The sequence below is a fragment of the Bufo bufo genome, chromosome 6, assembly GCF_905171765.1.
Source record: "Bufo bufo chromosome 6, aBufBuf1.1, whole genome shotgun sequence".
Lineage (NCBI taxonomy): Eukaryota > Metazoa > Chordata > Amphibia > Anura > Bufonidae > Bufo > Bufo bufo.
The window spans coordinates 368642013-368669162 of NC_053394.1; the positions used below are offsets into that span (position 1 = coordinate 368642013).

At 44.7% G+C, this 27150-nt stretch overlaps 1 protein-coding gene and 1 long non-coding RNA gene across 2 annotated transcripts in view; one reads left to right on the plus strand and one right to left on the minus strand.

The window, feature by feature from the left end:
• The window catches only part of LOC121003692 (L-xylulose reductase-like), a 92333-nt gene that overhangs the window by 25341 nt on the left and 39842 nt on the right, over nucleotides 1-27150 (plus strand). The window contains exons 3-4 of the mRNA XM_040435561.1: nucleotides 25661-25815; nucleotides 26592-26634. Of these exons, the coding sequence (XP_040291495.1) occupies nucleotides 25661-25815; nucleotides 26592-26634 (198 nt within the window). The remainder of the gene's footprint in view (nucleotides 1-25660; nucleotides 25816-26591; nucleotides 26635-27150) is intronic.
• On the minus strand, nucleotides 1593-27032 carry LOC121003695. Its single transcript, XR_005779582.1, has 3 exons — nucleotides 27022-27032; nucleotides 12863-12866; nucleotides 1593-1806 (listed from the first exon to the last, which is right to left on the minus strand). It is a non-coding gene; the product is annotated as an uncharacterized LOC121003695 (long non-coding RNA).

Genomic DNA, 27150 nt, shown 5'->3' on the forward strand with positions numbered 1-27150 from the left:
GCCCCAGTCCCAGCACTGAGCTGTACAGACATAGCAATAGAAAGAATGCCCCAGTGCCAGCTGTAAGCTGTACAGACATAGTAATAGAAGGAACACCCCAGTCCCAGCAGTAAGCTGTACAGACATAGTAATAGAAGGAACGCCCCAGTCTCAGCAGTAAGCTGTACAGACATAGTAATAGAAGGAACACCCCAGTCTCAGCAGTAAGCTGTATAGACATAGTAATAGAAGGAACGCCCCAGTCTCAGCAGTAAGCTGTACAGACATAGCAATAGAAGGAGTGCCCCAGTCCCAGCAGTAAGCTGTACAGACATGGTAATAGAAGGAACGCCCCAGTCCCAGCAGTAAAGAGAGTTTACTACCCGTCCCACACATACCATTTTTCGCCCTATAAGACGCACCGGCCCATAAGACGCACCTAGGTTTTTGAGGAGGAAAATAAGAAAAAATATATTTTTAACCAAAAGGTGTGCTTTTGGTGGGTTTGAACTAATGGCGGTCTGTGCATGACACTATTATGGGAGATCTGTGGATGATGCACTGTTATGGGGTGGGGGATCTGTGGATGGCACTGTTATGGGGGGAGCTGTGGATGGCATTATGATGGGGGGGTCTGTGGATGGCATTATGATGGTGGGGGGGATCTGTGGATGGCATTATGATGGGGGGGATCTGTGGATGGCACTGTTATGGGGTGGTGGATCTGTGGATGACACTGCTATATGTGTCATCCACAGATCCCCCCATAACAGTCCCATCCACAGATCCCTCCATAATAATGCCATCCACAGACCCCCCCCCATAATTATCTCATTCACAGATTCCTAGGGAGGGACTGTAGTAGGCGGGGAGAGCGGTGGGGCAGTGCAGGCACTGTACTCTGGCCCCCCAGCTCAGTATGTACTGTATTATACGTAGTGTTAATCATCATATCTAAACTGAATAATGATGCTCTTCCCCTGCTCCCCATGTGTACCGTACTTACCGGTACACACATCACGCTCCTGTAGTAAGCACTAGCAGCTAGCAGGCGGAGCAGGCACGTGACCTCAGTGAGTTACGGCCGCCTGCAGCCCGGCCTGCCTTCTAGCTGCTAGTGCTTACTACAGGAGCTTGACATGTACCGGTAAGTACGGTACACATGGGGAGCAGGGGGAGAGCATCATTATTCAGTTCAGATATGATGATCAACACTACATATAATACAGTACATACTGAGCGGCGGGGCCAGAGTACAGTGCCTGCACTGCCCCACCGCTCTCCCCGCCTACTACAGTCCCTCCTCCCTCCTCACTGAAAAGTGATGTTAAAAACTTGCAAACTATGGGCCAGATTTATCATGAGATTTATCAGCTCACTCCACTTTAACATATGGCTAAAGTCAGTTTTAGCCAAGTCAGATTTATGATCGGCCCTTTAAGACTGTAATAAATGTGGTTTGACGGTAGCAGTTTATCCGTCAGTAAGCAGCTTTACAAAAGTCGCACATCTTTACGAAAAAGTCGCACGTTTTTATGAAAAAGTCGCATGTTCTATTAAAAAGTTTCATAAGATAAGCATGGTCCTCACTGGAGTGAAATTGCGACTTTTTTGCGACTTTTTAAATAGTCCCAATAGTAAATCTGTCTAGAGATTCATTTACATAAGAAAACACGTCCACTTTCAGAAAACTGGCGAGCATAGTGCAGAGCAGAAAAAAAGTCACAAATTTGTGTGCAGTTTTAGTGTTTGAGACTTTTTTTGGGACTTTTTCACTCCATTATTCTGACCTGAGCTAATGATAAATCTGGCCCTATGTGTTTGCAACTTTTTAACTGCGCCTTAAAAAAAAAAAAGGGAGTGACAATGGCAAGGAGGGGGCATGACCAGTCACCCCAACAAATTTATGGTTCTTCTCGCCAGCTTTCTGACTCAAATGAAGCCAGGAATCTATGGCAGCTCTTAGCTATCAGAGATTTTTGTTTAGGTGCACGGACTGCCGGAGGAGAGGGATCTTTTGAGTGGGGGGGGGGGGCAGCCCTTCGTTGCACAAGAACTCTGATGAATAAATTTGTACAAATCGATCTGCTCACATAGCGAGGAGCCTCCTGTCTCTCATCACACAACTTACTCCCAGCTGACAGCCTAGAAATCATCTATAAAAATAGGACTGCCCTTCACCTGGGGAAAAAGGTGGAACAAGTGTAGTCAAACATCTCTATATACAATGTACAGGGGATCACGCATCTGTATATACAGTGTACAGGGGGTCACGGATCTCTATATACACTGGTGGGGGGGTCACACATCAGTATATACAGTATACAGTGGTGGGGGTCACACATCAGTGTACACAGTGTGCAGTGGTGGGGGGTCACATATCACTATATACAGTGTGCAGGAAGGAGAGGGCACACATTTACAGATGAGCCCAGTGACTGCTGCTGTCACTGACCTCAGCCATACTGGCAGCACAGAAGGGGTTAAAGCTCCTGAACTGTTGGTCTGGCTGTAATAAACATGTGTGTGATAGGAACACAGAGCAGAGGGGCCATAACCAGGACATACACTTGGATTCCTCACAATGTGTGGTCCACAGCACCATCCTGGCTCTGCTACATCCTCACACACAGCAGGATCCTCTCAGTACAGGAGAGTCAGAGGGGGCAGAGTCTGCAGTCAGTGAGCTCTTCATCTGCCATCACAGCTTCTCCTCACAGTTTCCCGTCCTCCTGCAAAAGTTTCTTTATTTCAGCTTTTAACAAGTGTCCCTGCTAAGCCCCTGCCAGCCCTGCACAGCCAGGAGTGCCAGTCACAGAAGGAAAGCACCTCTGATATAAGAAGGGTAATTTAGGACCCAGACAGCAGCACTCTCCTTCAGGCATGGACGAGGTAGCTCCTCCATGCCAGGTGCAGGGATGGAGGAGAGGCAGCTGTGAGAGCAGGACAGGAGGGGGCATGGCTGCCAATAGCAGGAAAACCAGGCAGATCTGCTTAAGAAGATATATTAGTAAGGCTACTTTCACACTAGTGTTTTTCTTTTCCGGCATAGAGTTCCATCACAGGGGCTCTATTCCAGAAAATAACTGATCAGGCATATCCCCATGCATTCTGAATGGAAAGTAATCCGCTCAGGATGCGTCAAGATGTCTTCAGTTCAGTCTTTTTGACTGATCAGGCAAAAGATAAAACCGTAGCATGCTACGGTTTTATCTCCGGCAAAAAAACCTGAAGACTTGCCTGAATGCCAGATCCGGCATTTTTCCCCATAGGTATGTATTAGTGTCGGATCCGGCATTTAAAATACCGGAATGCCGGATCCATCCTTCCGGCCTGCGCATGCGCAGACCGGTAAAAATGTGACAAAAAAATACAAGACGGATCCGTCTGTCCGCATGACAAGCAGAGAGACGGATCCGTTCTTGCAAATGCTTTCAGTCACTTCCAAATTGGCAGATCCAAGTGTGAAAGTAGCCTAAGTGTAATATCTCCCTACTTTCTTTCCAGTTTTAATAAGTGCTAACATAGTGGCCAGCCCCTTTAATTAATTGGCCAGATTCCAATAGTAAATATACTATCGTGTGGAGAAATCTTCACCAGAATTCTACAAAGTGGGCTTTTCTCCCATTCAATATAGCTATTAGTGTTGGGCGCGAATATTCGAATTGCGAATTTTAATCGTGAAGATTTAGAATATAGTGCTATATATTCGTATTCGCAAATATTCGTTTCAACTGAACCCATGATCCCTCCCTTTTGGGCCAAATTTTCTGCAGTTTGTTGCAGTTCTGAGAGAGAGAGAGCAGTGACATTGCTTTGCTCTGTGCTTTGCTGAGTCATCTGAATCCATATTCAATTAAATTAGTGCTGCCGTTGCTTTTTTGTTTTATATTTTTATAAATATATATATATATATATATATATATATATATACACATAATACAGATAGTTAGTGGGAGATAGTCAGTGTAGGTTAGATAGTGATATAGTGTAGCTGATAGGTTCCAGTGCAGGGTGTTAGGTAGTGTGATAGGAATTACTGTTTCTCTGCTGTCCATACATACCGTACATGCTACAGACATAGTGCTGTGATGTCACAAGTTCACAACAATATTTAGTTCACCAATCAGTAATATATAGTCAGACCTGCTAAAATACGCGCATCATTAATTGCCGATTTGCACAATATATTGGAGCACTCTATCTGCATATAAAGCTATTGTAATGTTCTGCCATGCCAACCATTTTCTCCAGTCTCAGTAAACTTTTAGCAGCTTGAAAAATGTAGCAAAAGTGACCCACGCCTGTATTGCGCGTACAATATGAGCATATTACATTGCCGATTTTTGCAATCAAGGAAATAATGGCGAATTTGCGAATTTATTCGCACAATTATTTGAGAAATATTGCGAATTCGAATATTGCCCCTGCCGCTCATCACTAATAGCCATAACTGTGATGCTATAAAATAGTCCTTGAAACAGGGAAGATTTAATCCTCCCTGTTCCATTGGCTTGTAAAATTGCTCCATTTCAAGCCTTACTCGCTTTCTCCCCCAAAGTAAATCATTAATGATTCTCTCAATCAGTTTAAAAAACTTATCTTCAATCCATACTGGGGAGTTCCTGAAGATATACACTAATTGGGGCAAGATCACCATCTTCACCAGGGATATTCTGTCGGCTCTAGATAGTGGGAGTCAAAGCCATATCTTTATTTTAGATCTCAATTTAGTTATCAATTGGATCAGATTAAGCTGTAAGAAATCCTCAATCCTAGGAGAAATAGTGATACCCAAATATTCAAGTGAATCAGAGATCCTCAAATTGCTAGACAGGTCCTCAGTAAGAGCTTCTAATCTATCCAAAGGCATAAGAATAGTTTTAGACCAATTAATATCAAGACCCGAAACTTCACCAAAGGAGTTAACAACTCGAATAACCCTCAAAAGTGTAAACTTTGTATATTGTATATAAAATAAAACATCATCGGCATATAAGGAAATGCGATCTTCTATTCCCAGTGTCCCAAACCCTTCAATCATAGGATCCTGCCTGACCCTAATAGCAAAGGGCTCAAAATAAATATCAAAAAGTAATGGGGATAATGGACATCCTTGATGGGTACCTCTCCCCAGAGAAATACACATTGTAAGCATCTTATTAATATTCAACCTCACCATAGGGGATTTATACAAAAGCTTAACCATATTGGTAAACTTAATTCCAAATCCTATCTTTTCTAACACCCTCCAGAGGAATCTCCACTCCACCCTGTCAAAGACCTTAGAGGCAGCCAAGAACAGGATACAGCGAGAGACGCTCCGGGGGGACTGAATATTGGCAAAAAGGCGGTGCAAATAATAATGAGTACCCTTATTAGGAATAAACCCATTTTGTTCAGGATGTATATTGAGAGAAGCTTCACGTCTGTGTTTAGTAAAGAAATTGGCCTAAAAGAACCCATATCTAAGGGATCTTTACCTTTCTTCAATAATAGTACTATTACAGCCTTTGTCATTGATTCCGGAAGACTACCGTCCTCTATTGCCTCAATAAATACCTTCAGAAGACGGGGAAGAACAACCTCCCTATATTTACAATAAAATTCAAATGGGAGTCCATCAGATCCTGAAGAGGAGTTTCCCGTACAAACTTTCAAAGCAGCCTCTAACTCTGGCAAGGAGAGGTCCGCGTCAAGGGATTGTCTTTGGATATCTGTAAGGACTGGAGGAGAGATAGAATACAGATATGAATCGATCGCTTTATCTGAAACACTATTTTCTGATTTTATATAATTCCAGAAAGTGTTTCACAAATGCCTCTATAATGGATTCCTGATCTTGAATAATTATACCTTCAGGAGAGTGAATGCTAACTATCTCTTTTTTGGGATCCAGATTAGATATCACCCTAGCCATTATTTTCCCTGGGTGACTAGATTCAGAAAAATATTTTTGTCCCTTAAAAAATATAGAGATATTACTAATGAACACCGCCTCATAAAGGCTTTAAATGCATCCCATACCAAATGGGTCCTTGCAGAGTTAGAATTTTTTGGGGATAGTAATTATATCTCCTGTTTAATCAATTCATGGTTATCCGTTATAAAAATCCAATAAGGGTTTAGTCTAAATGGAGGCCTAGCACTATATTTATCATCCATCGTACATAACTCAATAGAGAGAGGTAGGTGATCAGATAAAGACCTAGCTTCATATTTCATACGTTTTATATATTTCAAATCGTTTTTATTTATCAGGGCTAGATCTATCCTAGACATCGATTTCCCAAATTTACTACCACAAGAATATACTCGTTTCCCCTTTCCTAGATATCCCCATATATCCACAAAGCCAGATTCCTGTCAAAAACGGCACAAAGGAGACCCTTTACGGGCTATATACATATCTCTCTCCATAGAGACACTATCCTTTTCTGGATGGATCAATAACACAATTAAAATCCCCCATCACAATGACAGGGCATTCAGGCCACTGATCCAAAAAGGTTAATAAACAGTTAAGTACATAGAGAGAAAAAGGGGGAGAAATATAAATGAAAGCCAAAATACATAATTTCCCAAATAAATTCCCATAAAGAAAAAAATATCTCCCTTATTTATCGATGGAGGAGACCCGGCAGACAAAATCAATCCCTTTATGAATTAATACTGTTACTCTTCTTGAATAGCTGGTGAATGTGGAGTGATAGTTCTGCACGGCTCATCCCCCACTGAGTCGAGGGATCTCCCCCTCAGTAAAGTGGGTCTCCACTAAGCTGACAATCGCTGGAAGGTGTCTCCGAACCTGATCACAAACTGTCTGTCTTTTAAATTTATTATCAAGCCCCCGAACATTCCAGGTTAGGATTCTAACCGACACCAATCAACCAAAAAAAAGAGAAAACAAACAAAACCTGGGAGACGCATCGCAACCCACCCTACAAACTACATACCCCCCCACCCCCACCCCACCAACTCTTGATCTGCCACCATCTTAGGACAAATCTCTCAACTGAGACCACCTCTCCTTATTCCCCCCTCCCCCCACTCGCCACAATTTAAAAAAAGATCAGATATTATTCTGATCTAAACAGAGTCAGGACTGTCAAAAAAATAAGTCTTACTGTTGAAAATTATCCACAGTTTAGCTGGATAAGCAAATAAAAATTTGATGTTCTTTTCACGAAGTCGTCTCTTAACCTCGGTATAACTGCGTCCCTTATCTTGAATGTCCTTAGAAAAATCTGGAAAAAAAGACAGTCTATTTCCATTGTATAAAATAGGAGGGCACTTTCTTGCCCTCCCCAAGATCGTGTCCCTGTCTCATGAAACAAGTATCTTCACAAGAAGCATCCACAGGTACCTTCCAGGAGTTGGTTTACCCCCTGGAACTTGATGGGCCCTTTCAACAAAAAATTATAGAGAAAAATGCTCCATTCCAAACTTCTCCAGAATTAAATTCTGTACCTTATCACCAGGATAGTCCCCTTCCATACCTTCTGGTAGGCTCATAATTTTCACATTACATCACCTAGACCTGTCTTCCAGATCCACCATTTATTTTTTACGGGTATTACCCTCAGATCTCACGATGGGGATTTCCGTTTTAAACATTTTAACTTCCTTCTCCAGGACCTCCACAGATTTTTCTATGGTAGTAACTCTGTCCCGTATTTTGGAAACATCATCTGTTATCAAAACCACATCGGTCTGAATTACCCCAAGTTGAGTGGAGATGTCTTTAATTAACTCTCCATTTTTTTTTACCGCACCCAAGATTTTATTCAGTGGGGAGGATTCGTCTTTAGACAAGATAATAATATCATCTCTCTCCGCTCTAATCTCCTGAATGTAATGTTCAGAAGCTTCTTCCATTCTAAATCCATCTTTTTTTTACTACATCCAAATCGTGTGACCCTTTATGTCCTGCTCTTGTAGTTACAACCTTTGGAGATTTTAAAAAGTGCTAAATTTTAGGTGATTCTGTCAATTTCTTCTTTTCCTTCCTTCCTCCTTTCCTCTCCCTCTTCTTCCTTCCTCTTTCCTTTCCTTCTTTACATTCCTTATTTTCTCCCCTCCTTTTTCTCATACTTTTTTTTTCTTTCTTTTTCTCCTTTTCTTCTCTCCCTCCCCTGTTTACCCCTTTATATTAATTACCAGGAGGGAAACGCGTCTCTTCAAACCTCAATCCAAGGACCATCAGAGATCAGAGTACTAGAAAGCAGAGGAAGAAGGAGCCAAGCGGTAGAAGGTAGCAGGCGAGGACCAGAGACAGGAACCCTCCACAGAACGGCAGCTGGCAATAGGCAGTCACGGAGACAGGCATAGATGTTAAAGAAGTCCAGCGATGTAACAGGGCTGGGAGCGGTAAAGCCCTTAGGTCACTCAGGGTAGAGCAGAGTTAGACGGCATGGCAAGGTGGAGAGAGGGGGAGGGAGGCGCAACGTCATCATGTTATCTCCACACTTTGTTGTCAGGAATATATTTAATTAAAGTAGAACTCCCGCCCAAAAATTTATTCTCTGACCTGCTAGAAAGGTGCATGATGTAATCTGGATTGAATGTAATGTTCTCATCAGCGACTGTATTTGTGAGCTATAACCTCCCATCTGATCCTCAGCTGTGTCATGTGAGCAACTCTCTGATCGCCAACTGACACAGGACAGGAAGTCAAATACTTCTCTATTCATTCCTATGAGACGGACATTGATAATCCCATAGGAATACATAGAGAAATTGTCTTCCTGTCCACACATAAGATGCTGTGTCATTTGGAGAGTCTGAATGCTGGTCACATGACACAGCTGAGAAGCAGAAGAGAGGGGATAACTCACAAATACAGACACTAGTAAGAAGATTACAATCACTACAGATTACATCATGTACCTTTCTAGCAGGTTAGAGAATTTAAATTTTTGCAGGAGTTCTTTAAGAATATATTTAATTAGTGTCCTTTATTCAATGAAAAAAGGTTAAACACATATCAAAACAGGGTTATAAAAACCTTAGTCCATTTTGCTTGCACTGCCTCACTGTGGGTTCTTTCCAATGTGCCAGCTTCTTCATGCATTCATCCATGCACTCAGTCATTATCTCTTTTTCCGAAGTTCATTGAAGACAGGGAGCAGTAGCGTAGCACTATATATTTGGGTACATGGTGGCTATTGTTTTTTTTCAAGCATGGTTTCAGTGTTTACCTTTGTGCCACAAACAACGGACACCAAAAAATAGGACAGCGCCATTTTTAATGGACTTTTTTTCAGAAAGGAAATCGGTGAAAAAATGGCAGTTAGAAATGGTTTTAACGGACGTTTCATTTTTTTTCTGTTGTGTGACTGTAGCCTAAGTCAAGGGGCATACTGTTTCTGTGTACTTAGCCTGGCATACCGTATACAGCGAGAAAACTTGCTACCATATACTGTAATATTTCCATAGGACCCGATTTACCAGATGGAGAACAAAAGAGTGCCCATATGGCTTTTGTCTGACTTGAAAACATCCTCATACTGTTAATTTCAACTATAAACTATAGGAAAGTTCAGCAGACTGTGCGTTCCTATACAGAAGACCACCACAAAAAAAAAATTACCATTTGGGAGATTTATCAAAACTGGTATAAAAAAAAACTGGTATAGTTGCCCATAGCAACCAATCAGATTCCACCTTTTACTTTGGAAAGTGCAAGGTGGTGTCACGGCGGAAAGGATATAAGATACATAGAAAAATACACAAACAAGTTTCTAGGCGAGAAGCTGGGGATCAAGGTCACCTCCTGACAAATCCCTACCAGCTTTCCCTATACTGCTATGCCCACGTTCAGACCCTTAAGGTGGGAATAACGTGTCCTCGTGCCTGGGCTGAAAATACCCTAAAATCCCTAAGATGGTGAAAGGGGAATAGAGGCAGCCTGCTCCCTCAGAACCTGAAGGGGCAGGCGTCTCTATAACAGCCTAGACAGCAAACCACAAGAGATCAAAAACCAACTTATCTTTTTGAGCAGGAACAGCCAATCCTTCCTTCCTTGCATACACAGAGCCAGACAGAAGCTATAACCCGCACGAAACACTGGGAGTGGGTGTGATTTAAACTGAAACCAATGACCCCACCCAGTGCACCTGAAGGGAGGCGGATCTAGCTCGACTCCAAAACAAAACAAAAAGGCTAGACACGTGCTGCTAATCTGGCAGACCTCCGCACATAGCCTGAGCAGGGCATGACAGGTGGGATCTTATTGGTTGCTATGGGCAACTTTGCCAGTTTCCCTTTACACCAGTTTTAATGAATCTCCCCCAATTGTTCTTTAATAATGGGCCCCTATGGCTGATGAATGTTGTATGTGTAGTACCCTAGATTTGGGGGTACTACAATTTGTGCATAGTTTGCATTGTTGTGTATAAATTATTTTACTATTTACTTCTGGCCATAGTTCCCAGAAGGGAACGTGTTGTCCACCACTTTTGGCAGAAGTGGGCTGAACCTGCTCTCTTCCAAGATGGAGCTCCTGTCCAAAGAGGAGAGGAAGTAGAAGGAGTGGATCAGCACTCGCTCGTTGATGGTAATAAATCTTCACTTTATTGCCATAAACAGAATACAGGCAAACTTTTTCCAACAAGCATGTCACATTATGCAGCATAGTACATATATATATAGCAAAATAAGCCCCAGCTGTCATTCAAGATAGAGAGGAAGAACACTGCAGAGCTCCTGCTCCTGATTCAGATTCTCCAGAGAGAAACAAACCAATTTCTCCCAAGTAAAGCCTTGAGATTCCAGACACCTGTGTGAACTGCTACCATCAGCATTGAAGACACGGCTGCTAGTCGTGGGATTACAGTTAAGCCACTCAACACCAAACGACCTATTGGCCGGTATTATCTTATCGCTAAATTGATACCAACCAACCTGCCTCCATATCCCTTTTACTGCACTTAAAGCTTTCTGCTGTATGTATTTAAAGTTCTATGTTGCACTTAGTGAAAAAGATTTAATTACATTTAATTGTGACCTCATTCTTCAGTACTATATTTCCAATCCCAAGGGAAAAACGGGCTGAGGGAGTAGACCATGACACAACACTTCATCACGGCCACTACCACTCCTATCCTCTATACCGGCTCCTCAGGGGTGTCGCTGCATATGGCATATGTCATTAGCTTCCTTTGACATATACTGTACATCTTGAGCAGTTATGATAGTTAGAGATGTCGCAAACATAAAATTTTCCGTTCGCGAACGTCGTACGCGTATTTCTGCAAATGTTCGCGAACGGGCGAACCGGGAGAACTGCCATAGACTTCAATAGGCGAATTTTAACCTCTTAAGGACTCAGCCCTATTTCACCTTAAGGACTTGGCCATTTTTTGCAAATCTGACCAGTGTCACTTTAAGTGCTGATAACTTTAAAACACTTTGACTTATCTAGGCCATTCTGAGATTGTTTTTTCGTGACATATTGTACTTCATGACACTGGTAAAATGAAGTAAAAACAAAAAAATTTTTTTGCATAAAAAAATACCAAATTTACCAAAAATTTTGAAAAATTTGCAAATTTCTAAGTTTCAGTTTCTCTACTTCTGTAATACATAGTAATACCCCCAAAAATTGTGATGACTTTACATTCCCCATATGTCTACTTCATGTTTGAATTATTTTGGGAATGATATTTTATTTTTTGGGGATGTTACAAGGCTTAGAAGTTTAAAGCAAATCTTGAAATTTTTCAGAAATTTACAAAAACCCAATTTTTAGGGACCACTACGGGTCTGAAGTCACTTTGTAAGGCTTACATGATAGAAACCGCCCAAAAATGACCACATTCTATAAACTACACCCCTCAAGGTATTCAAAACGGATTTTACAAACTTCGTTAACCCTTTAGGTGTTGCACAAGAGTTATTGGCAAATGGGGATGAAATTTAAGAATTTCATTTTTTTGCCTAATTTTCCATTTTAACCCATTTTTTCCACTAACAAAGCAAGGGTTAACAGCCAAACAAGACTGTATCTTTATTGCCCTGACTCTGTCGTTTACAGAAACATCCCATATGTGGCCGTAAACTACTGTACGGGCACACAGTAAGGCGTAGAGCGAAAGGTGCGCCGTATGGTTTTTGGAAGCCAGATTTTGCTGGACTGTTTTTTTGACACCATGTCCCATTTGAAGCCCCCCTGATGCACCCCTAGAGTAGAAACTCCATAAAAGTGACCCCATCTAAGAAACTACACCCCTCAAGGTATTCAAAACTGATTTTACAAACTTTGTTAACCCTTTAGGTGTTGCACAAGATTTAATGGAAAATAGAGATACAATTTCAAAATTTCCCTTTTTTGGCAGATTTTCCATTTTAATATTTTTTTTCCAGTTACAAAGCAAGGGTTAACAGCCAAACAAAACTCATTATTTATGGCCCTGATTCTGTAGTTTACAGAAACACCCCATATGTGGTCGTAAACTGCTGTACGGGCACACGGCAGGGCGCAGAAAGAAAGGAATACCATACGGTTTTTGGAAGGCAGATTTTGCTGGACTGTTTTTTTTTACACCATGTCCCATTTGAAGCCCCCCTGATGCACCTCTAGAGTAGAAACTCCAAAAAAGTTACCCCATTTTAGAAACTACGGGATAGGGTAGCAGTTTTTTTGGTACTAGTTTAGGGTACATATGATTTTTGGTTTCTCTATATTACACTTTTTGTGCGGCAAGGTAACAAGAAATAGCTTTTTTGGCACGTTTTTTTTTTTTTGTTATTTACAACATTTATCTGACAGGTTAGATCATGTGGTAATTTTATAGAGCAGGTTGTCACTGACGCGGTGATACCTAATATGTATACTTTTTTTATTTATGTAAGTTTTACACAATGATTTAATTGTCTAAACAGATCTATGCCTTTAGCCCAGATCTGTTCAGCACCATGGACAGCAGGATGCCAGAGAAGGCGTCCTGTTGCCATGGGAACCTTCCCCGTCTGCTCAGTTGTAGCCACAACTGCGCAGACGGGGAAGGGTAAGGACGGGGCTGTCTGGGGGCTCTCTCCCTCTCCATCGGGGGCTGCAAAGGCACAGCAGCCCCCTGATGGGAGAGGGAGGGTGCTCCCTGAGCTGTTAACCTTTTCCATACTGCGGTCCGTACGGACCGCGGTATGGAAAGGGTTAAACGGCTGACATCACATCACCGATGTCAGCCGTTTATACCAGGGTGTCAGCAATGTGCTGACACCCTGGTATACCACTGCACGTGGTTTGCTGCGATCGCCGATACGGGGGGGTCACAGGATGCCGTTGTGACAGGATGCCGGCTCAATGATTTCAGCCGGCATCCCACTCGGATTAACCCCCGCAGCGCCGCAATCTCATTTTAAACTCATGACGTACCGGTACGTCATGGGTCCTTAAGGACTCGGGAAACATGCCGTACCGGTACATCATGCGTCCCTAAGGGGTTAAAACCCACAGGTACTCTTTCTAGCCACAGTAGTGATGGAAAAGTTGTTTCAAGGGGACTAACTTCTGGACTGTGGCATGCCGGAGGGGGATCCATGGCAAAACTCCCATGGAAAATTACATAGTTGACGCAGAGTTGGATTTTAATCCATAAAGGGCATAAATCATCTAACAATCCAATTTTTTTTTTAACAACGTGGTTTAAAACATCCTGTGTGTGTATATGATCAGGTATGATGTTGTATCGATCAGGTAGTGTAAGGGTTACGCCCGCTTCACAGATATTGACAGACCAAACTCCCCTTTTAATGCACCGCAAACAGTCCATTTGCCCAACTGCAAACTTCCCATTTGCACAAGGTTGGATATCAAGCTAGCCATGTCCCGTTGATGTCATTGAAGGTTTCTTCCTCCACCCAGCCACGTACAACACCAAGGGTCCCCGAAAGGTGAATTTAATAGATTTTTCGAACGGGGAGATGGTTAAAAAAACGCTGGCTCCCTCCCCTTTGTTTGAATCCACACCACGGTCACTGCGTCAGCGCCGTGCAATTTACTGTCACACCCGTGAGTGGTATTTTCTGTAGTACTATTCTCATCAGTTTAATCGCTGTATTGTCCCCAATCTGGGATCCATTTATTAAATTGATTTTTTGAACGGGGAGATGGTTAAAAAAAACGCTGGCTCCCTCCCCTTTGTTTGAATCCACGCCACGGTCACTGCGTCTGCGCCGTGCAATTCACTCTCACACCCGATATGAGGGGTATTTTCTGTAGTTCTCTCTTCTCATCAGTTTAATCCCTGTTAGGTCCCCAATCTGGGGTCCATTTATTAAATAGATTTTTCGAACGGGGAGATGGTTAAAAAAACGCTGGCTCCCTCCCCTTTGTTTGAATACACGCCACGGTCACTGCGTCTGCGCCGTGCAATTTACTGTCACACCCGTGAGTGGTATTTTCTGTAGTACTATTCTCATCAGTTTAATCCCTGTATGGTCCCCAATCTGGGATTCATTTATTAAATTGATTTTTCGAACGGGAAGATGGTTAAAAAAACGCTGGCTCCCTCCCCTTTGTTTGAATCCATGCCACGGTCACTGCGTCTGCGCCGTGCAATTTACGGTCACACCCGATATGAGTGGTATTTTCTGTAGTTCTCTCTTCTCATCAGTTTAATCCCTGTTACGTCCCCAATCTGGGGTCCATTTATTAAATTGATTTTTCGAACGGGGAGATGGTTAAAAAAACGCTGGCTCCCTCCCCTTTGTTTGAATCCACGCCACGGTCACTGCGTCTGCGCCGTGCAATTTACTGTCACAGCCGATATGAGTGGTAGTTTCTGCAGTACTATTCTCATCAGTTTAATCCCTGATACGTCCCATATCAGGGTGGGATTGCCTTTTGTAAAAAAAAATTTAGGCCGGGTACCTTCGACTGCCTTCACAGTGACAGACCAAACTCTGATACACCAAACTGAATTGATTTTAGGAACCGGGAGATGGAAAAAGCAGCTTGGTCGGTCCTCTTACTCCCAAGTTGGGGTACTGCGCTTGCACGGAGCAATGTGCTGTGAGACCCTATATGAGTGGTGTCTTAACTAGTACTATTCCTATCATTTTAATCCCTGTTACGTCCTCTATCCGGGGACGTGTGTCGAATTGATTAACCATTGTCGAATTAACGAACCATTACGACATCCTGGAATAATTTAGTTCTGAGCTTTGTACTTGCTTTGTATTGGAATTGATGGGGATTTTTTTAATTGTCTGCATTATTTCTAATAAACTATTAAGAGACTTTATTATGATTTTTTTATTTTATGTATTAAAAACCCACCCATACAACTTAAAAAAATAAATTAAAATTTTTTAGTTTTTTCTATGAAAAATTATCCAGCCGATCGCTTTTGGTCTGATCATAATGAAGCAATGGCCTTATCATCTGGGGTGTGGCAACATTGCCAACACACTCATAGAGGTGATGATCGCTTCATTGTGATACGCAAGCCCCTTCACCACAACAAGGTAACGATCACAAAGGGGAATTGACACTTGTATGTGCCTTTTTGTTTTGTTTTGTTTTTGCAGCCACAGTGCAGCAACAGAGGCCAGAAAAATTAGGCATGTACACATGCCTGAAAAATAATGTTATTGTTGCAGCCGCTGTTGTAGCAGCGGCCAGAAAAATGTATGTTTTCAAGGCAGAAAGGTGACTAAAACATTGCGGCTTGAACCCTAGTTGGTGGCGGAGAATTCACGAAAGTCATCCGGTATGCAGACATTAAATACAGCAGCGTGGGGAACATTTTGAGGCCAAGGCATGTCATCAGGCCTTTTGTCAGTCAAACGTATCCCCCACTGTCAGTCCCTTCGGGATACATGCCTCATTCATCTTAATAAAGGTGAGGTAATCAACACTTTTTTGACCGAGGCGACTTCTTTTGTCAGTGACAATGCCTCCTGCTGCACTGAAGGTCCTTTCTGACAGGGCACTTGAAGCAGGGCAGGCCAGAAGTTCTATCGCAAACTGGGATAGCTCAGGCCACAGGTCAAGCCTGCACACCCAGTAGTCAAGGGGTTCATCGCTCCTCAGAGTGTCGATATCTGCAGTTAAGGCGAGGTAGTCTGCTACCTGTCGGTCGAGTCGTTCTCTAAGGCTGGATCCCGAAGGGCTGTGGCGATGTGTAGGACTGAAAAAGCTCTGCATGTCCTCCAATAACAACACATCTGTAAAGCATCCTGTCCTTGCCGCCGTGGTCGTGGTAGGAGGAGGATTACTTTCACCTCTTCCCCTGTTAGATTCCCGTTGTGCTGTGACATCCCCCTTATAAGCTGTAGCATATTTTTTTGTTTTGTTTTGAACTGCTGCATCCTTTCTGACTTTCGGTAATTTGGTAACATTTCCGCCACTTTCTGCTTATACCGGGGGTCTAGTAGCGTGGCCACCCAGTACAGGTCGTTCTCCTTCATCCTTTTTATACGAGGGTCCCTCAACAGACATGACAGCATGAAAGACCCCATTTGCACAAGGTTGGATGCCGAGCTACTCTTTTCCCGTTCCTCGTCCTCACTGATGTCATTGACGGTCTGTTCTTCACCCCAGCCACGTACAACACCACGGGTCCCAGATAGCTGACAACAACGAGCACCCTGGGATGCCTGCTGTGGTTGGTCTTCCTCCTCCTCAAAGCCACATTCCTCCTCTGACTCCTCTTCCTCATACTCCTCTTGCAGCGTTGCCGCAGGTCCGGCAAGCAATGATGACAAGGCTGTTTCTGGTGGGGATGGTGACCACAACTCTTCCTCTTCCTCTTCACGCTCATCTACAGCCTGATCCATCACTCTTCGCAGGGCATGCTCCAGGAAGAAAACAAATGGGATGAGGTCGCTGATGGTACCTTCGGTGCGACTGACTAGGTTTGTCACCTCCTCAAAAGGACGCATGAGCCTACAGGCATTGCGCATGAACGTCCAGTAACGTGGCAAAAATAAATTCCCAGCTCCGCAGAGGCTGTCCTAGCACCCCGGTCATACAAATACTCGTTGACGGCTTTTTCTTGTTGGAGCAGGCGGTCGAACATTAGGAGTGTTGAATTCCAACGTGTCGGGCTGTCGCAAATCAAGCGCCTCACTGGCATGTTGTTTTGGCGCTGAATGTCTGAAAAGTGCGCCATGGCCGTGTAGGAACGCCTGAAATGGCCACACACCTTCCTGGCCTGCTTGAGGACGTCCTGTAAGCCTGGGTACTTAGACACAAAGCGTTGTACGATGAGATTCAACACATGTGCCATGCACGACACATGTGACTACTTGCCCAAATTGAATGCCGCCAACAAATTGCTTCCATTGTCACACACCACTTTGCCGATCTCCAGTTGGTGCGGGGTCAGCCACTGATCCACCTGTGCGTTCAGGGCGGACAGGAGTGCTGGTCCGGTGTGGCTCTCTGCTTTTAGGCAAGTCAACCCCAAGACAGCGTGACACTGTCGTATCCGGAATGTGGAATAACCCCTGGGGAGCTGGGGGGATTCAGTTGATGTGCAGCCAGACGCCGCAGCAGAAGAGGACTCAGCCGAGGAGGTTATGGAAGAGGATGGAGTAGGAGGAGTAGAGGAGGTGGCAGTAGGCCTGCCTGCAAGTCGTGGCAGTGTCACCAACTCCGCTGCAGAGCCACGCATTCCATGCTTGGCAGCCGTCAGCAGGTTGACCCAATACGCAGTGTAGGTGATATACCTGCCCTGACCGTGCTTTGCAGACCAGGTATCAGTGGTGAGATGGACCCTTGCCCCAACACTGTATGCCAGAGATGCCATGACTTCCTTTTCAATCACTGAGTAGAGGTTTAGGATTGCCTTTTTTGAAAAAAAATTTTGTCCGGGTACCTTCCACTGTGGTGTCCCAAAAGCGACAATTTTTTTGAAGGCCTCAGACTCCACCAGCTGGTATGGTAAAAGCTGGCGGGCTAAGAGTTCCGTCAAGCCAGCTGTCAGACGCCGGGCAAGAGGGTGACTCTGTGACATTGGCTTCCTACGCTCAAACATTTCCTTTACAGACACCTGACTGTGGGCAGATGAGATGGAACTGCTGAAGGTGAGAGGCAGAGTGGCGGGTGGTTGAGAGGGGGCAAGAAGGACAGCAGTGGTTGACGTGGCTGAAGATGCTGGACCAGGAGGAGGATGGTGGCTTTGAGCTTGTGTGCTGCTTCTACTCGTCTTCATGTGTTGATCCCATAGGCGTTTGTGATGTGCGATCATGTGCCTTCGCAAAGCAGTTGTACCTAGGTGGGTGTTGAACTTCCCACGACTCAGTTTCTTTTGGCACAGGTTGCAAATGGCATCGCTGTTGTCAGAGGCAGACACACAAAAAAAATGCCACACTGCTGAGCTTTGCAATGACGGCATTCTGGTGGTGGCAACAGCATGCATTGATTGGCGTGCTGTCTGGCTGACCCTGGGTGCCGATACATGCTGTCTGACTGTGCCACTAGCTCCTTGCGACGACCTCCCCCTGCTTCCAACTCGTCTCCTCCTTCTCTCTGTCTCCCCTTCTGAACTTTCCCCCTCTTCTTCTTCTCTTCGAGCAGGCACCCACGTGGCATCCACGGACACATCGTCATCATCAACCACTTCACTTGTATCTGACACCTCAGCAAAGGAAGCAGCAGCGGGTACAACATCATCATCATCATCACACTGTACGTCCATGTGTGTAATGCTGCCTGACTGAGACATATCCCTGTTATCTCCATCCTCTGGCAATAATGGTTGCGCATCACTAATTTCATCCAACTGATGTGTAAATAACTCCGCTGAGGGATCAAGTGAAGCGGCTGTGGTGGCTGTGGTGGGAGAGTGGTAACTTGAGAGCAGGTGACCAAAGCTGAGCTGGAGGAGGATGGTGCGTCAAGGTTCTTAGCGGAAGCTGTTGAAGATTGGGTGTCCTATGTAAGCCAGTCAACAATTTTCTCCGAATTTTTGGAGTTCAGGGTACATGGCCTCTGAACACTGGGCATTATTCCAGGGCCAGTGGAAATCACAACACCACGACCACGGCGGCCCCTGCGGGGTGGCCGGCCTCTGCCTGTCATTTTTTATTAGATAAGTGTTACTATGCGTGCAAGGTACTGTGCCACCCTATATAAGTGGTGGGCAGTGGGCACAGTACAGTCTGTGTGGGCCTGACACACACTGACTTGCAACTGTGATTATATCACAGAAAAAGATTAAATAGAATTTTTTTTATCTGCGAGGTATTTGTGAGTGAGTGACACCCTGTAATGGTATAAGTGGAGGCCTAGCCACTAGCCAGTGGCCACAATACAGTCTGTGTGGGCCTGACACACACGGGCTTGCAAATGTGATTATATCACAGAAAAATATTAAATATAATTTTTTTTATCTGAAACGTATTTGTGTGAGTGACACCCTGTAACGGTATAAGTGGAGGCCTAGCCACTAGCCAGTGGCCACAATACAGTCTGTGTGGGCCTGACACACACGGCCTTGCAAATGTGATTATATCACAGAAAAATATAAAATATAATTTTTTTTTATCTGCAAGGTATTTGTGAGTGAGTGACACCCTGTAACGGTATAAGTGGAGGCCTAGCCACTAGCCAGTGGCCACAATACAGTCTGTGTGGGCCTGACACACACGGGCTTGCAAATGTGATTATATCACAGAAAAATATTAAATATAATTTATTTTATCTGAATGGTATTTGAGTGAGTGACACCCTGTAACGGTATAAGTGGAGGCCTAGCCAGTGGTCACAATACAGTCTGTGTGTAATTATATCACAGAAAAAGATTAAATATAATTTTTTTTTATCTGTGAGGTATTTTCTGTCACACCCTGTATGAATGGTGTGCACACAGTACTGTCTGTGACTGAGCCTGCAGCCTCTCACACACGGGCAGGCAACTGCAATATATATATATATAAAAATAAAAAAAAGCAGACTGATGTACCAGCCCTGAAAAGGGCTTTTTGGGGTGCTGTCAGGACGCTGTCCTTACAGCAGATGAGTCTGTGGGCACAGAACACTGCCCTAGCTAATGCTTTCCCTATTGAATCAGCAGCAGCACTGTCCCTCCTCTCACTGAGAATGCAGATTCCGAATGAATCTAAAATGGATGCTGTCCAGGAGATGGGAGGGTCTGGGAGGGAGGGTCTGCTGCTGATTGGCTGGAATGTGTCTGCTGACTGTGAGGTACAGGGTCAAAGTTTACTCAATGATGATGTATAGGGGGCAGACCGGACATCGCATATGTTTGCCCGCCGTGGCGAACGCGAACAAGCGATGTTCGCTGGGAACTATTCGCCGGCGAACTATTCGGGCCATCTCTAATGATAATGTAAAATGGTGTGTGAACAGAGATATAGTCTTATGAACAGGTAGGCTTAACATCAGTTCCTCAACACTTTCAAGAACTCCTGGTTATTCTGAACATTTATTGAATTGTTAGAACGACAAAAAATTTACTCTTCAGACATTAGGAGAATGAAAGATGTTGGTAAAATGCTTTTCTTGCTTTGTCACAGGTACACTAGTGCAGTAGGTCTCTTGCTGGCAGGGTCACGGTAGTTGGCACTGTAAGTGACACAATGGTAGCACAGGCTGTATTGATTATGGTGGGTCTGTGAGGTCACTCTAAAAGAGGTACATGAAAAATTTGCTACAATGTGTGCCAGCAGGCAGTTAAAGAGAGGGAGAGTGTAAGGAATCAGGCTATTTGTCTTGTGGGTAACCTATAATGAATTGTTTGTGGGTGCAATACACCAGCTTTGCACCCCTGACACAGAAATATAAAGATAAATCTGGCTGTTAATTCTGTGGGTGACATATAGTGATTTTTTTGTGGGTGCAATGCGCCATTTTTGTACCCCTGACACAAAAATATAATAGTTAATCCGTCTGTTAGTTCTGCCAGTAACATATACCCATTTTTGGTGTAAGATACACGTGCACTGCATATGTGACAGGGAAATTAATATAGTTAATCTGTCTGTTAGTTCAGTGGGTGACATATCCCCATTTTTAGTGTGAAATACACGTGCACTTTATACGTGACAGGGAAATTAATATAGTTAATCGGTCTGTTAGTTCGGCCGGTAACATATACCCATTTTTGATGTGAGATACACGTGCACTGCATATGTGACAGGGAAATTAATATAGTTAATCCGTCTGTTAGTTTGATGGGTGACACTCCCATTTTTGGTGTGAGGTACACCTGCACTGCATACGTGATAGGGAAATTAATATAATAATGCCATAGTAAAAGAAAATTCTGGTGCTAATGCTACCCTTATTTTGTAAATTTGAGATTCTTGGCAAATACGTTTTGTAAAAAATTATTTGGGCCCGCCTGCCACAAGTCAAGGCGATCTCTGTAAGACCTGTGGACCCAGCATGCATGTGGAACCTGCTGCACTCCCTGAATTTTATGGTGGCCTTTATGGCACATAACAGGTAGCATTTAGTGTTAGGTTCCCGTCTTACAGAGATCGCCTTGACGTGTGGCAGACGGGCCCAAATGTATTTGCCAAGAATCTTAAATTTTCTAAATAAGCGTAGCATTAGCACCAGAATATTTTCTATTACTATGGCATTATTGTACTTTATTTGGTTTGCAGAGTGCTGTTGCATTGTGTTTTTTCCGCGCGCACCTGCGCATTGGTATGTGCTGACTAACCCCCTTTTTCTTTGCAGGGAAATTAATATAGTTAACCCGTCTGTTAGTTCAGTGGGTTACATATTCCCTTTTTTCTTGTGAGGTACACCTGCACTGCATACGTGACTGGGAAATTAATATAGTTAATCTGTCTGTTAGTTCGGTGGGTGACCTCAAAGAAAGAGGAGAGCATCAAATAAGGGACGTGGCCCTGGTTGTGGTGCTGCTGGTGGAGCTCCTGTTGCAGGGAGAGGATGTGGTCAATCTCTGCCAGCTACACGTCCAAATGAAACACCTTCCTCAGGTGCACGTAGGTGACAGGACATTCAGCATCCTTTTGTAGGCCCGAATACCGATGTAGGAAAGGTGAAGCCAGAACAAGTAGAGGCGGTAGTAGATTGGATGGCTGACAGTGCCTCCAGTTCCTTCACATTGTCTCCCACAGCAGAGTTGGCACCTGCAGCCCATGGGCATCTGTATTTTACCTCACCTGCTTGCAAATCAGCCAAGCAGTCTGAGCCCCAAGTCATGCAGCAGCCTCTTATGCTTTTTGATGACTCTGCTGGTGGGGTTTCCGTGGGCCATCCACCTAGCCCTACCACAGAAGTTGAAGATATTGAGTGCACTGATGCGCAACCACTTATGTTTCAGGATGTGGACATGGCAGGACCACCGCTGCACGTCTCTGATGATGATGACGAAACACAGGTGCCAACTGCTGCGGCTTTCTGCCGTGTGCAGACCGGCAAGGAGGGCAGGGGTGAAGAGTGGGTGGAAGATGAGGTCCTAGACCCCACATGGAATCAAGGTCATGCGAGTGACGTGTGCAGTTCGGAGGAAGAGGTGGTGGTCACACAGCGCCAGCCGCACAGCAAAAGAGGGAGCAGGGTGCAAAAGCAGAGTGCCCATCCCCTAGCCAGTATGCCTGCTGCTGCCCACCGCACCCAGGGACTGATAACACCAAAGCCAGCTCCAAGGAGTTCCCTGGCGTAGCAGTTCTTCAGACAATGTGCTGATGACAAGACGTGAGTGGTTTGCACGCTGTGCAATGAGAATCTGAAGCGAGGCATAAATGTTCTAAACCTGAGCACCACCTGCATGGCCAAGCATCTAAATGCAAAGCACGTACTGCAGTGGAGTACACACCTAAAAAAACACAAAAGATCTCAGGCTCCCTCTTCTGCTATGGTCTCGACCTCTTCCTCCCCCTCTGGAGTGACAGTGGCACCTGCCACCCCGCAAACAGAGGATGTGGCAGCAACACCACCACCTCCACCACCCTCACCCAGCATGTCCACACTGTTCAATGGAAGCGTTCAGCTGTCCATCCCCCAAACACTGGAAAGAAAGAGAAATACCCCGTACCCACCCATGATCCCTGGCCCTGAATGCCAGCATTTCAAAATTCCTGGCCTTTGAAATGCTGTCAATCCATCTGGTAGAGACAGAGACTTTTAAAAACCTTATGGTGGTGGCTGTCGCACAGAACGTGGTTCCCAGCCACCACTTTTCCTGGCGAGCCATCCCTTCCCTGCACAACCAATTGGCGGACAAAATCAGGTGTGCACTGCGCAACGCCATCTGTGGCTGGGTCCACATAACTACCGATACATGGACCAGTAAGCACGGGCAGGGTCGTTATATCTCCCTAACTGCACACTGGATAAATGCAGTGGCAGCTGGGCCTGAGGTGGATAGTAGTTTGGCGCATGTCCTACCGCCACAATGGATTGTAGGACATTTCTCATTACCTCCTGTTGCCTCCTCCTCTTACTCCGCTTCCTCCTCTAGCGCCTTCTCATCCAGTCAACGTAACACCTGCACCACCAACTTCAGCACAGCGAGGGGGAAATGACAGCAGGCTGTTTTGAAACTCATCAGGAGTTGTGGACGGGCATGGAACAACAGACCAATGAGTGGTTGGTGCCGCTGAGCCTCAAGCCTGGCCTGGTGGTGTGCGATAACGGGGGCGACATCTCGTAGCAGCTCTGGGGCTAGCTGTTTTGACGAACATCCCTTGCCTGGCGCATGTGCTGAATTTAGTTGTGCAGAAAGTCCTGAAAAATTACCCCAATATGTCAGAGCTGCTGCAGAAAGTGTGGGCCATCTGTGCGCCCTTTCGGTGTTCTCACCTTGCTGCTGCTCGCCTGTCTGCGCTGCAGCATAACCTCGGCCTTCCCGCTCACCGCCTCATATGCAACGTACCCACAAGGCAGAACTCCACCTTGCACATGCTGGAGAGACTGTGCGAGCAGCAGCAGGCGATAGTGGAGTTTCAGCTGTAGCACGCATGGGTGAGTCGCTCTGTGGAACAGCACCACTTCACCACCAACGAATGGGCCTCCATGCAGGTCGTGTGTGCCGTGTTGCGCTGTTTCGAGTACTCCACCAACATGGCCAGTGCCGATGACGCTGTCCTTAGCATTACTATCCCACTTCTAGGTCTCCTTGAAAAAACACTTTGAGAGATGATGGAAGAGGATGTGGCACAGGAGGAAGAGGGATCATTTCCACGGTTATCAGGCCAGTCATTCACAAGTGGCTCAAAGGGTGGGTTCCAGCACCAACAGAGGCCAAGGACAGAACTGTTCAGCCAGGACACAGTTCTGTAGGATGAGGAGGAGGAACTGTGTTCACAGCAGGGTGGCACCCAAAGCAGCTCATGGGCATCACTGGAGCGTGGCTGGGGGTATACAGAGGACACAGACGATACACCTCCCACAGAGGACAGCTTGTCGTTGCCTCTGGGCAGCATGGCACACATGAGCGACTACATGCTGCAGTGCCTGTGCAATGACCGCCGAGTTGCCCACATTCTAACCAGTGCTGATTACTGGGTGGCCACCCTGCTGGATCCCCACTACAAGGACAACGTGCCGTCCTTAATTTCGTCACTGGAGCATGATCGGAAGATGCTTGAGTACAAGCGCATGCTGGTAGACGCGCTGCTGATGGCATTCCCACCTGACAACTGGGGCTCAGTGGAAGCACAAGGCAAAGGCAGAGGAGTAGGAAGAAGTAGCCAACGCAGCTGGGGCACTGCCAGCACCTCAGAAGGGAGGGTTAGCATGGCCGAAATCAAGACACAACAACCAGCACCACCAGCTGATACGGAACGTCTTAGCAGGAGTCAGCATTTCAGCAACATGATGGAACAGTACGTGTGCACACGCCTACACGTACTGACTGATGGGTCTGCCCCATTCAACTTCTGGGTCTCCAAATTGGGCAAATAAAAAATAAAAAAACAATCTTGGCTATCTCCTCCTCCTCCACCGCCACTTCCACCTACACCACCATGTCTACTGCCTCCTCAACCCCCTACTCCACTTTGACCTACGTCTCTTAGCTCAAGATTATTATTTTTTCATTTTTTTCTATTCTATGTTATTTGAAGTTAATTTCCTATCCACATTTGTTTGCAGGACAATTGTCCTGCTCTTACCTCCATTTTGCTTCCTTTTGCAGTCCTCTAGCCCTTACTATGACTATTTTACAGCCATTTTAGTTCGGGTCTCCATTGACTTCAATGGGGTTCGGGTTCAAGTTCGGGTCCCGAACCCGAACTTTGACCCGAAGTTCGGCCGAACCCTGCGATCCCGAACATCCACGGGTCCGTTCATCCCTAGTGGTTACCATTTTTGTTATACTTTTATTGAGTTGTACCTTGTGAAATATCAGGAACCAAGATGGATCCACCCCCTTGTGATAAGGCAAAGCACAAAAAATTACTATGCATGGTGCCGGGCATACTACATACATTTATTGCACTGATTTGTTGGTTGCCCCACCAGAAATATCACTTGCCCCAGTCTGAGAGTCTAAAGATACTCACATCAAAACTTGAGCAGGATGTTATAAATCTAACCATTTGTAGCCCAACTCAAGTTTCAGCTTTACGTCTTCTTCCAGGTGAAACTTGAGTTGGGCTACATGTGCTTATACTGGTGGTCACCAGTCAGACTTTGGATCATGTTTTACTATTTGGCCAGCACTGGTGTACAAGCAGATTGTGCCCTTCATTCAACCACAGCTTCAGCTGATAACTTATTCTTTAGTGCCCTGGTGTGCAGACTGAGTGTGTGGACCTGGTGGACTGGCCTGCAACAGAAGCTGCCCTGAGATCAATTGGACCTGTGGACCTTTTAGTGAACAATGCTGGAATTGTAGAAGAGCAGTCCTTTCTTGAGATGACACAAGATTTATTTGACAGGTACATCTCATACAATCTGGTCATTTTTTTGAACATCTTGATGGGTATCTATGCAGTTCAGAATCAAGCAGGCCAGCCCTAGATACCCCTGCAATAATGTCGATTTACTGGATGATAAAAAAGCTTATACAGTTTATGCCACTGTATATCAGTAAAACCTTTAATAAAAGTTGTATTTGAAAAGTGGCATCTTAGGCCTCATTCTGTACAATAGTTCAGATGATTACTCCCGAGATTTTGAGCACCACAACTGTTGCACTCACATGCTGTGGATTTGGTTGCCAAAATTCATGTGACAGAAAATCAGTTCCATTTATTTGAAATACGGTAGCATGCACCTGGATTTCTGTATGCCCTATTTAGGTGAATAGAACTGCTTTTCAGTTGCAGAAATTTCTGCTACAAAATCCACAGCGTGTGAGTGCACCCTTACCCTCCTGCTTATGATCACACTTCGTTAGCACTAATGGCACAATCCCAGTTATTGGCTCATTCAATGACCTGATGGTCGAATGACCTGGTTATTTCTGGTGGTCTGGTAAGGAATAGGGAGTACTGGTCCCATTGGCTGCTGAGTCAAATACAGCACCCCTCATATGCTTTTCTTATGGGTATCTATTTTCATTTTTGGCATAGCATACTTATCAACTGAGCATCTGAGTCCCAGATGCTTCACTGGAGGTTAAAAAGTCCTATTTCTATTGTTAGTATAATTTTATGGTTTGTTTTTTTCTCATTGTCAACTAACATCATGTTATCCTGTCTTGACTTCCTAGGCATATTGCTGTTAATACAAGGGCAATAATCCCGGTATCACAGGTAAGAAGCATAATGTAGAACAGAAATCCCAATACCAGTGGTCCCTCAAGATACATAGGCCTCTTCAACTTACAATGGTCTTTTCTGGGCCATCATAAGATGGAACTAGAGTCATACCCTGCTTCACACTCACATCCAACCAATCAACATGGCCATTTCTCTGGTAAGACACATGTATTGGTGTCTAGTATCTCCTCTTTACAGTACAGTGTGGTCCTACATATCCTGTACTGCCCTCCGTCTGCACCAGGTTGAGCTGCTCCTATGTATACCAGTTTTCCATAGAGTTATGGACTCAAGTTACAATGGTTTCAACATACAGTAGTTATCCCAGAACCAATTAATATTGTAACTTGAGGGACCACTGCATTATGTTGCATGGATGACAAAAGACAGTTCTAGTAATCATATTGTCTACCCCACATATGTCAAATTTGTGGCTTTCCAGCTGTTGCAAAACTACAACTTCCATCATGTCCAGACAGCCTTCAGCTATGAGGACATGCTGGCAGTTGT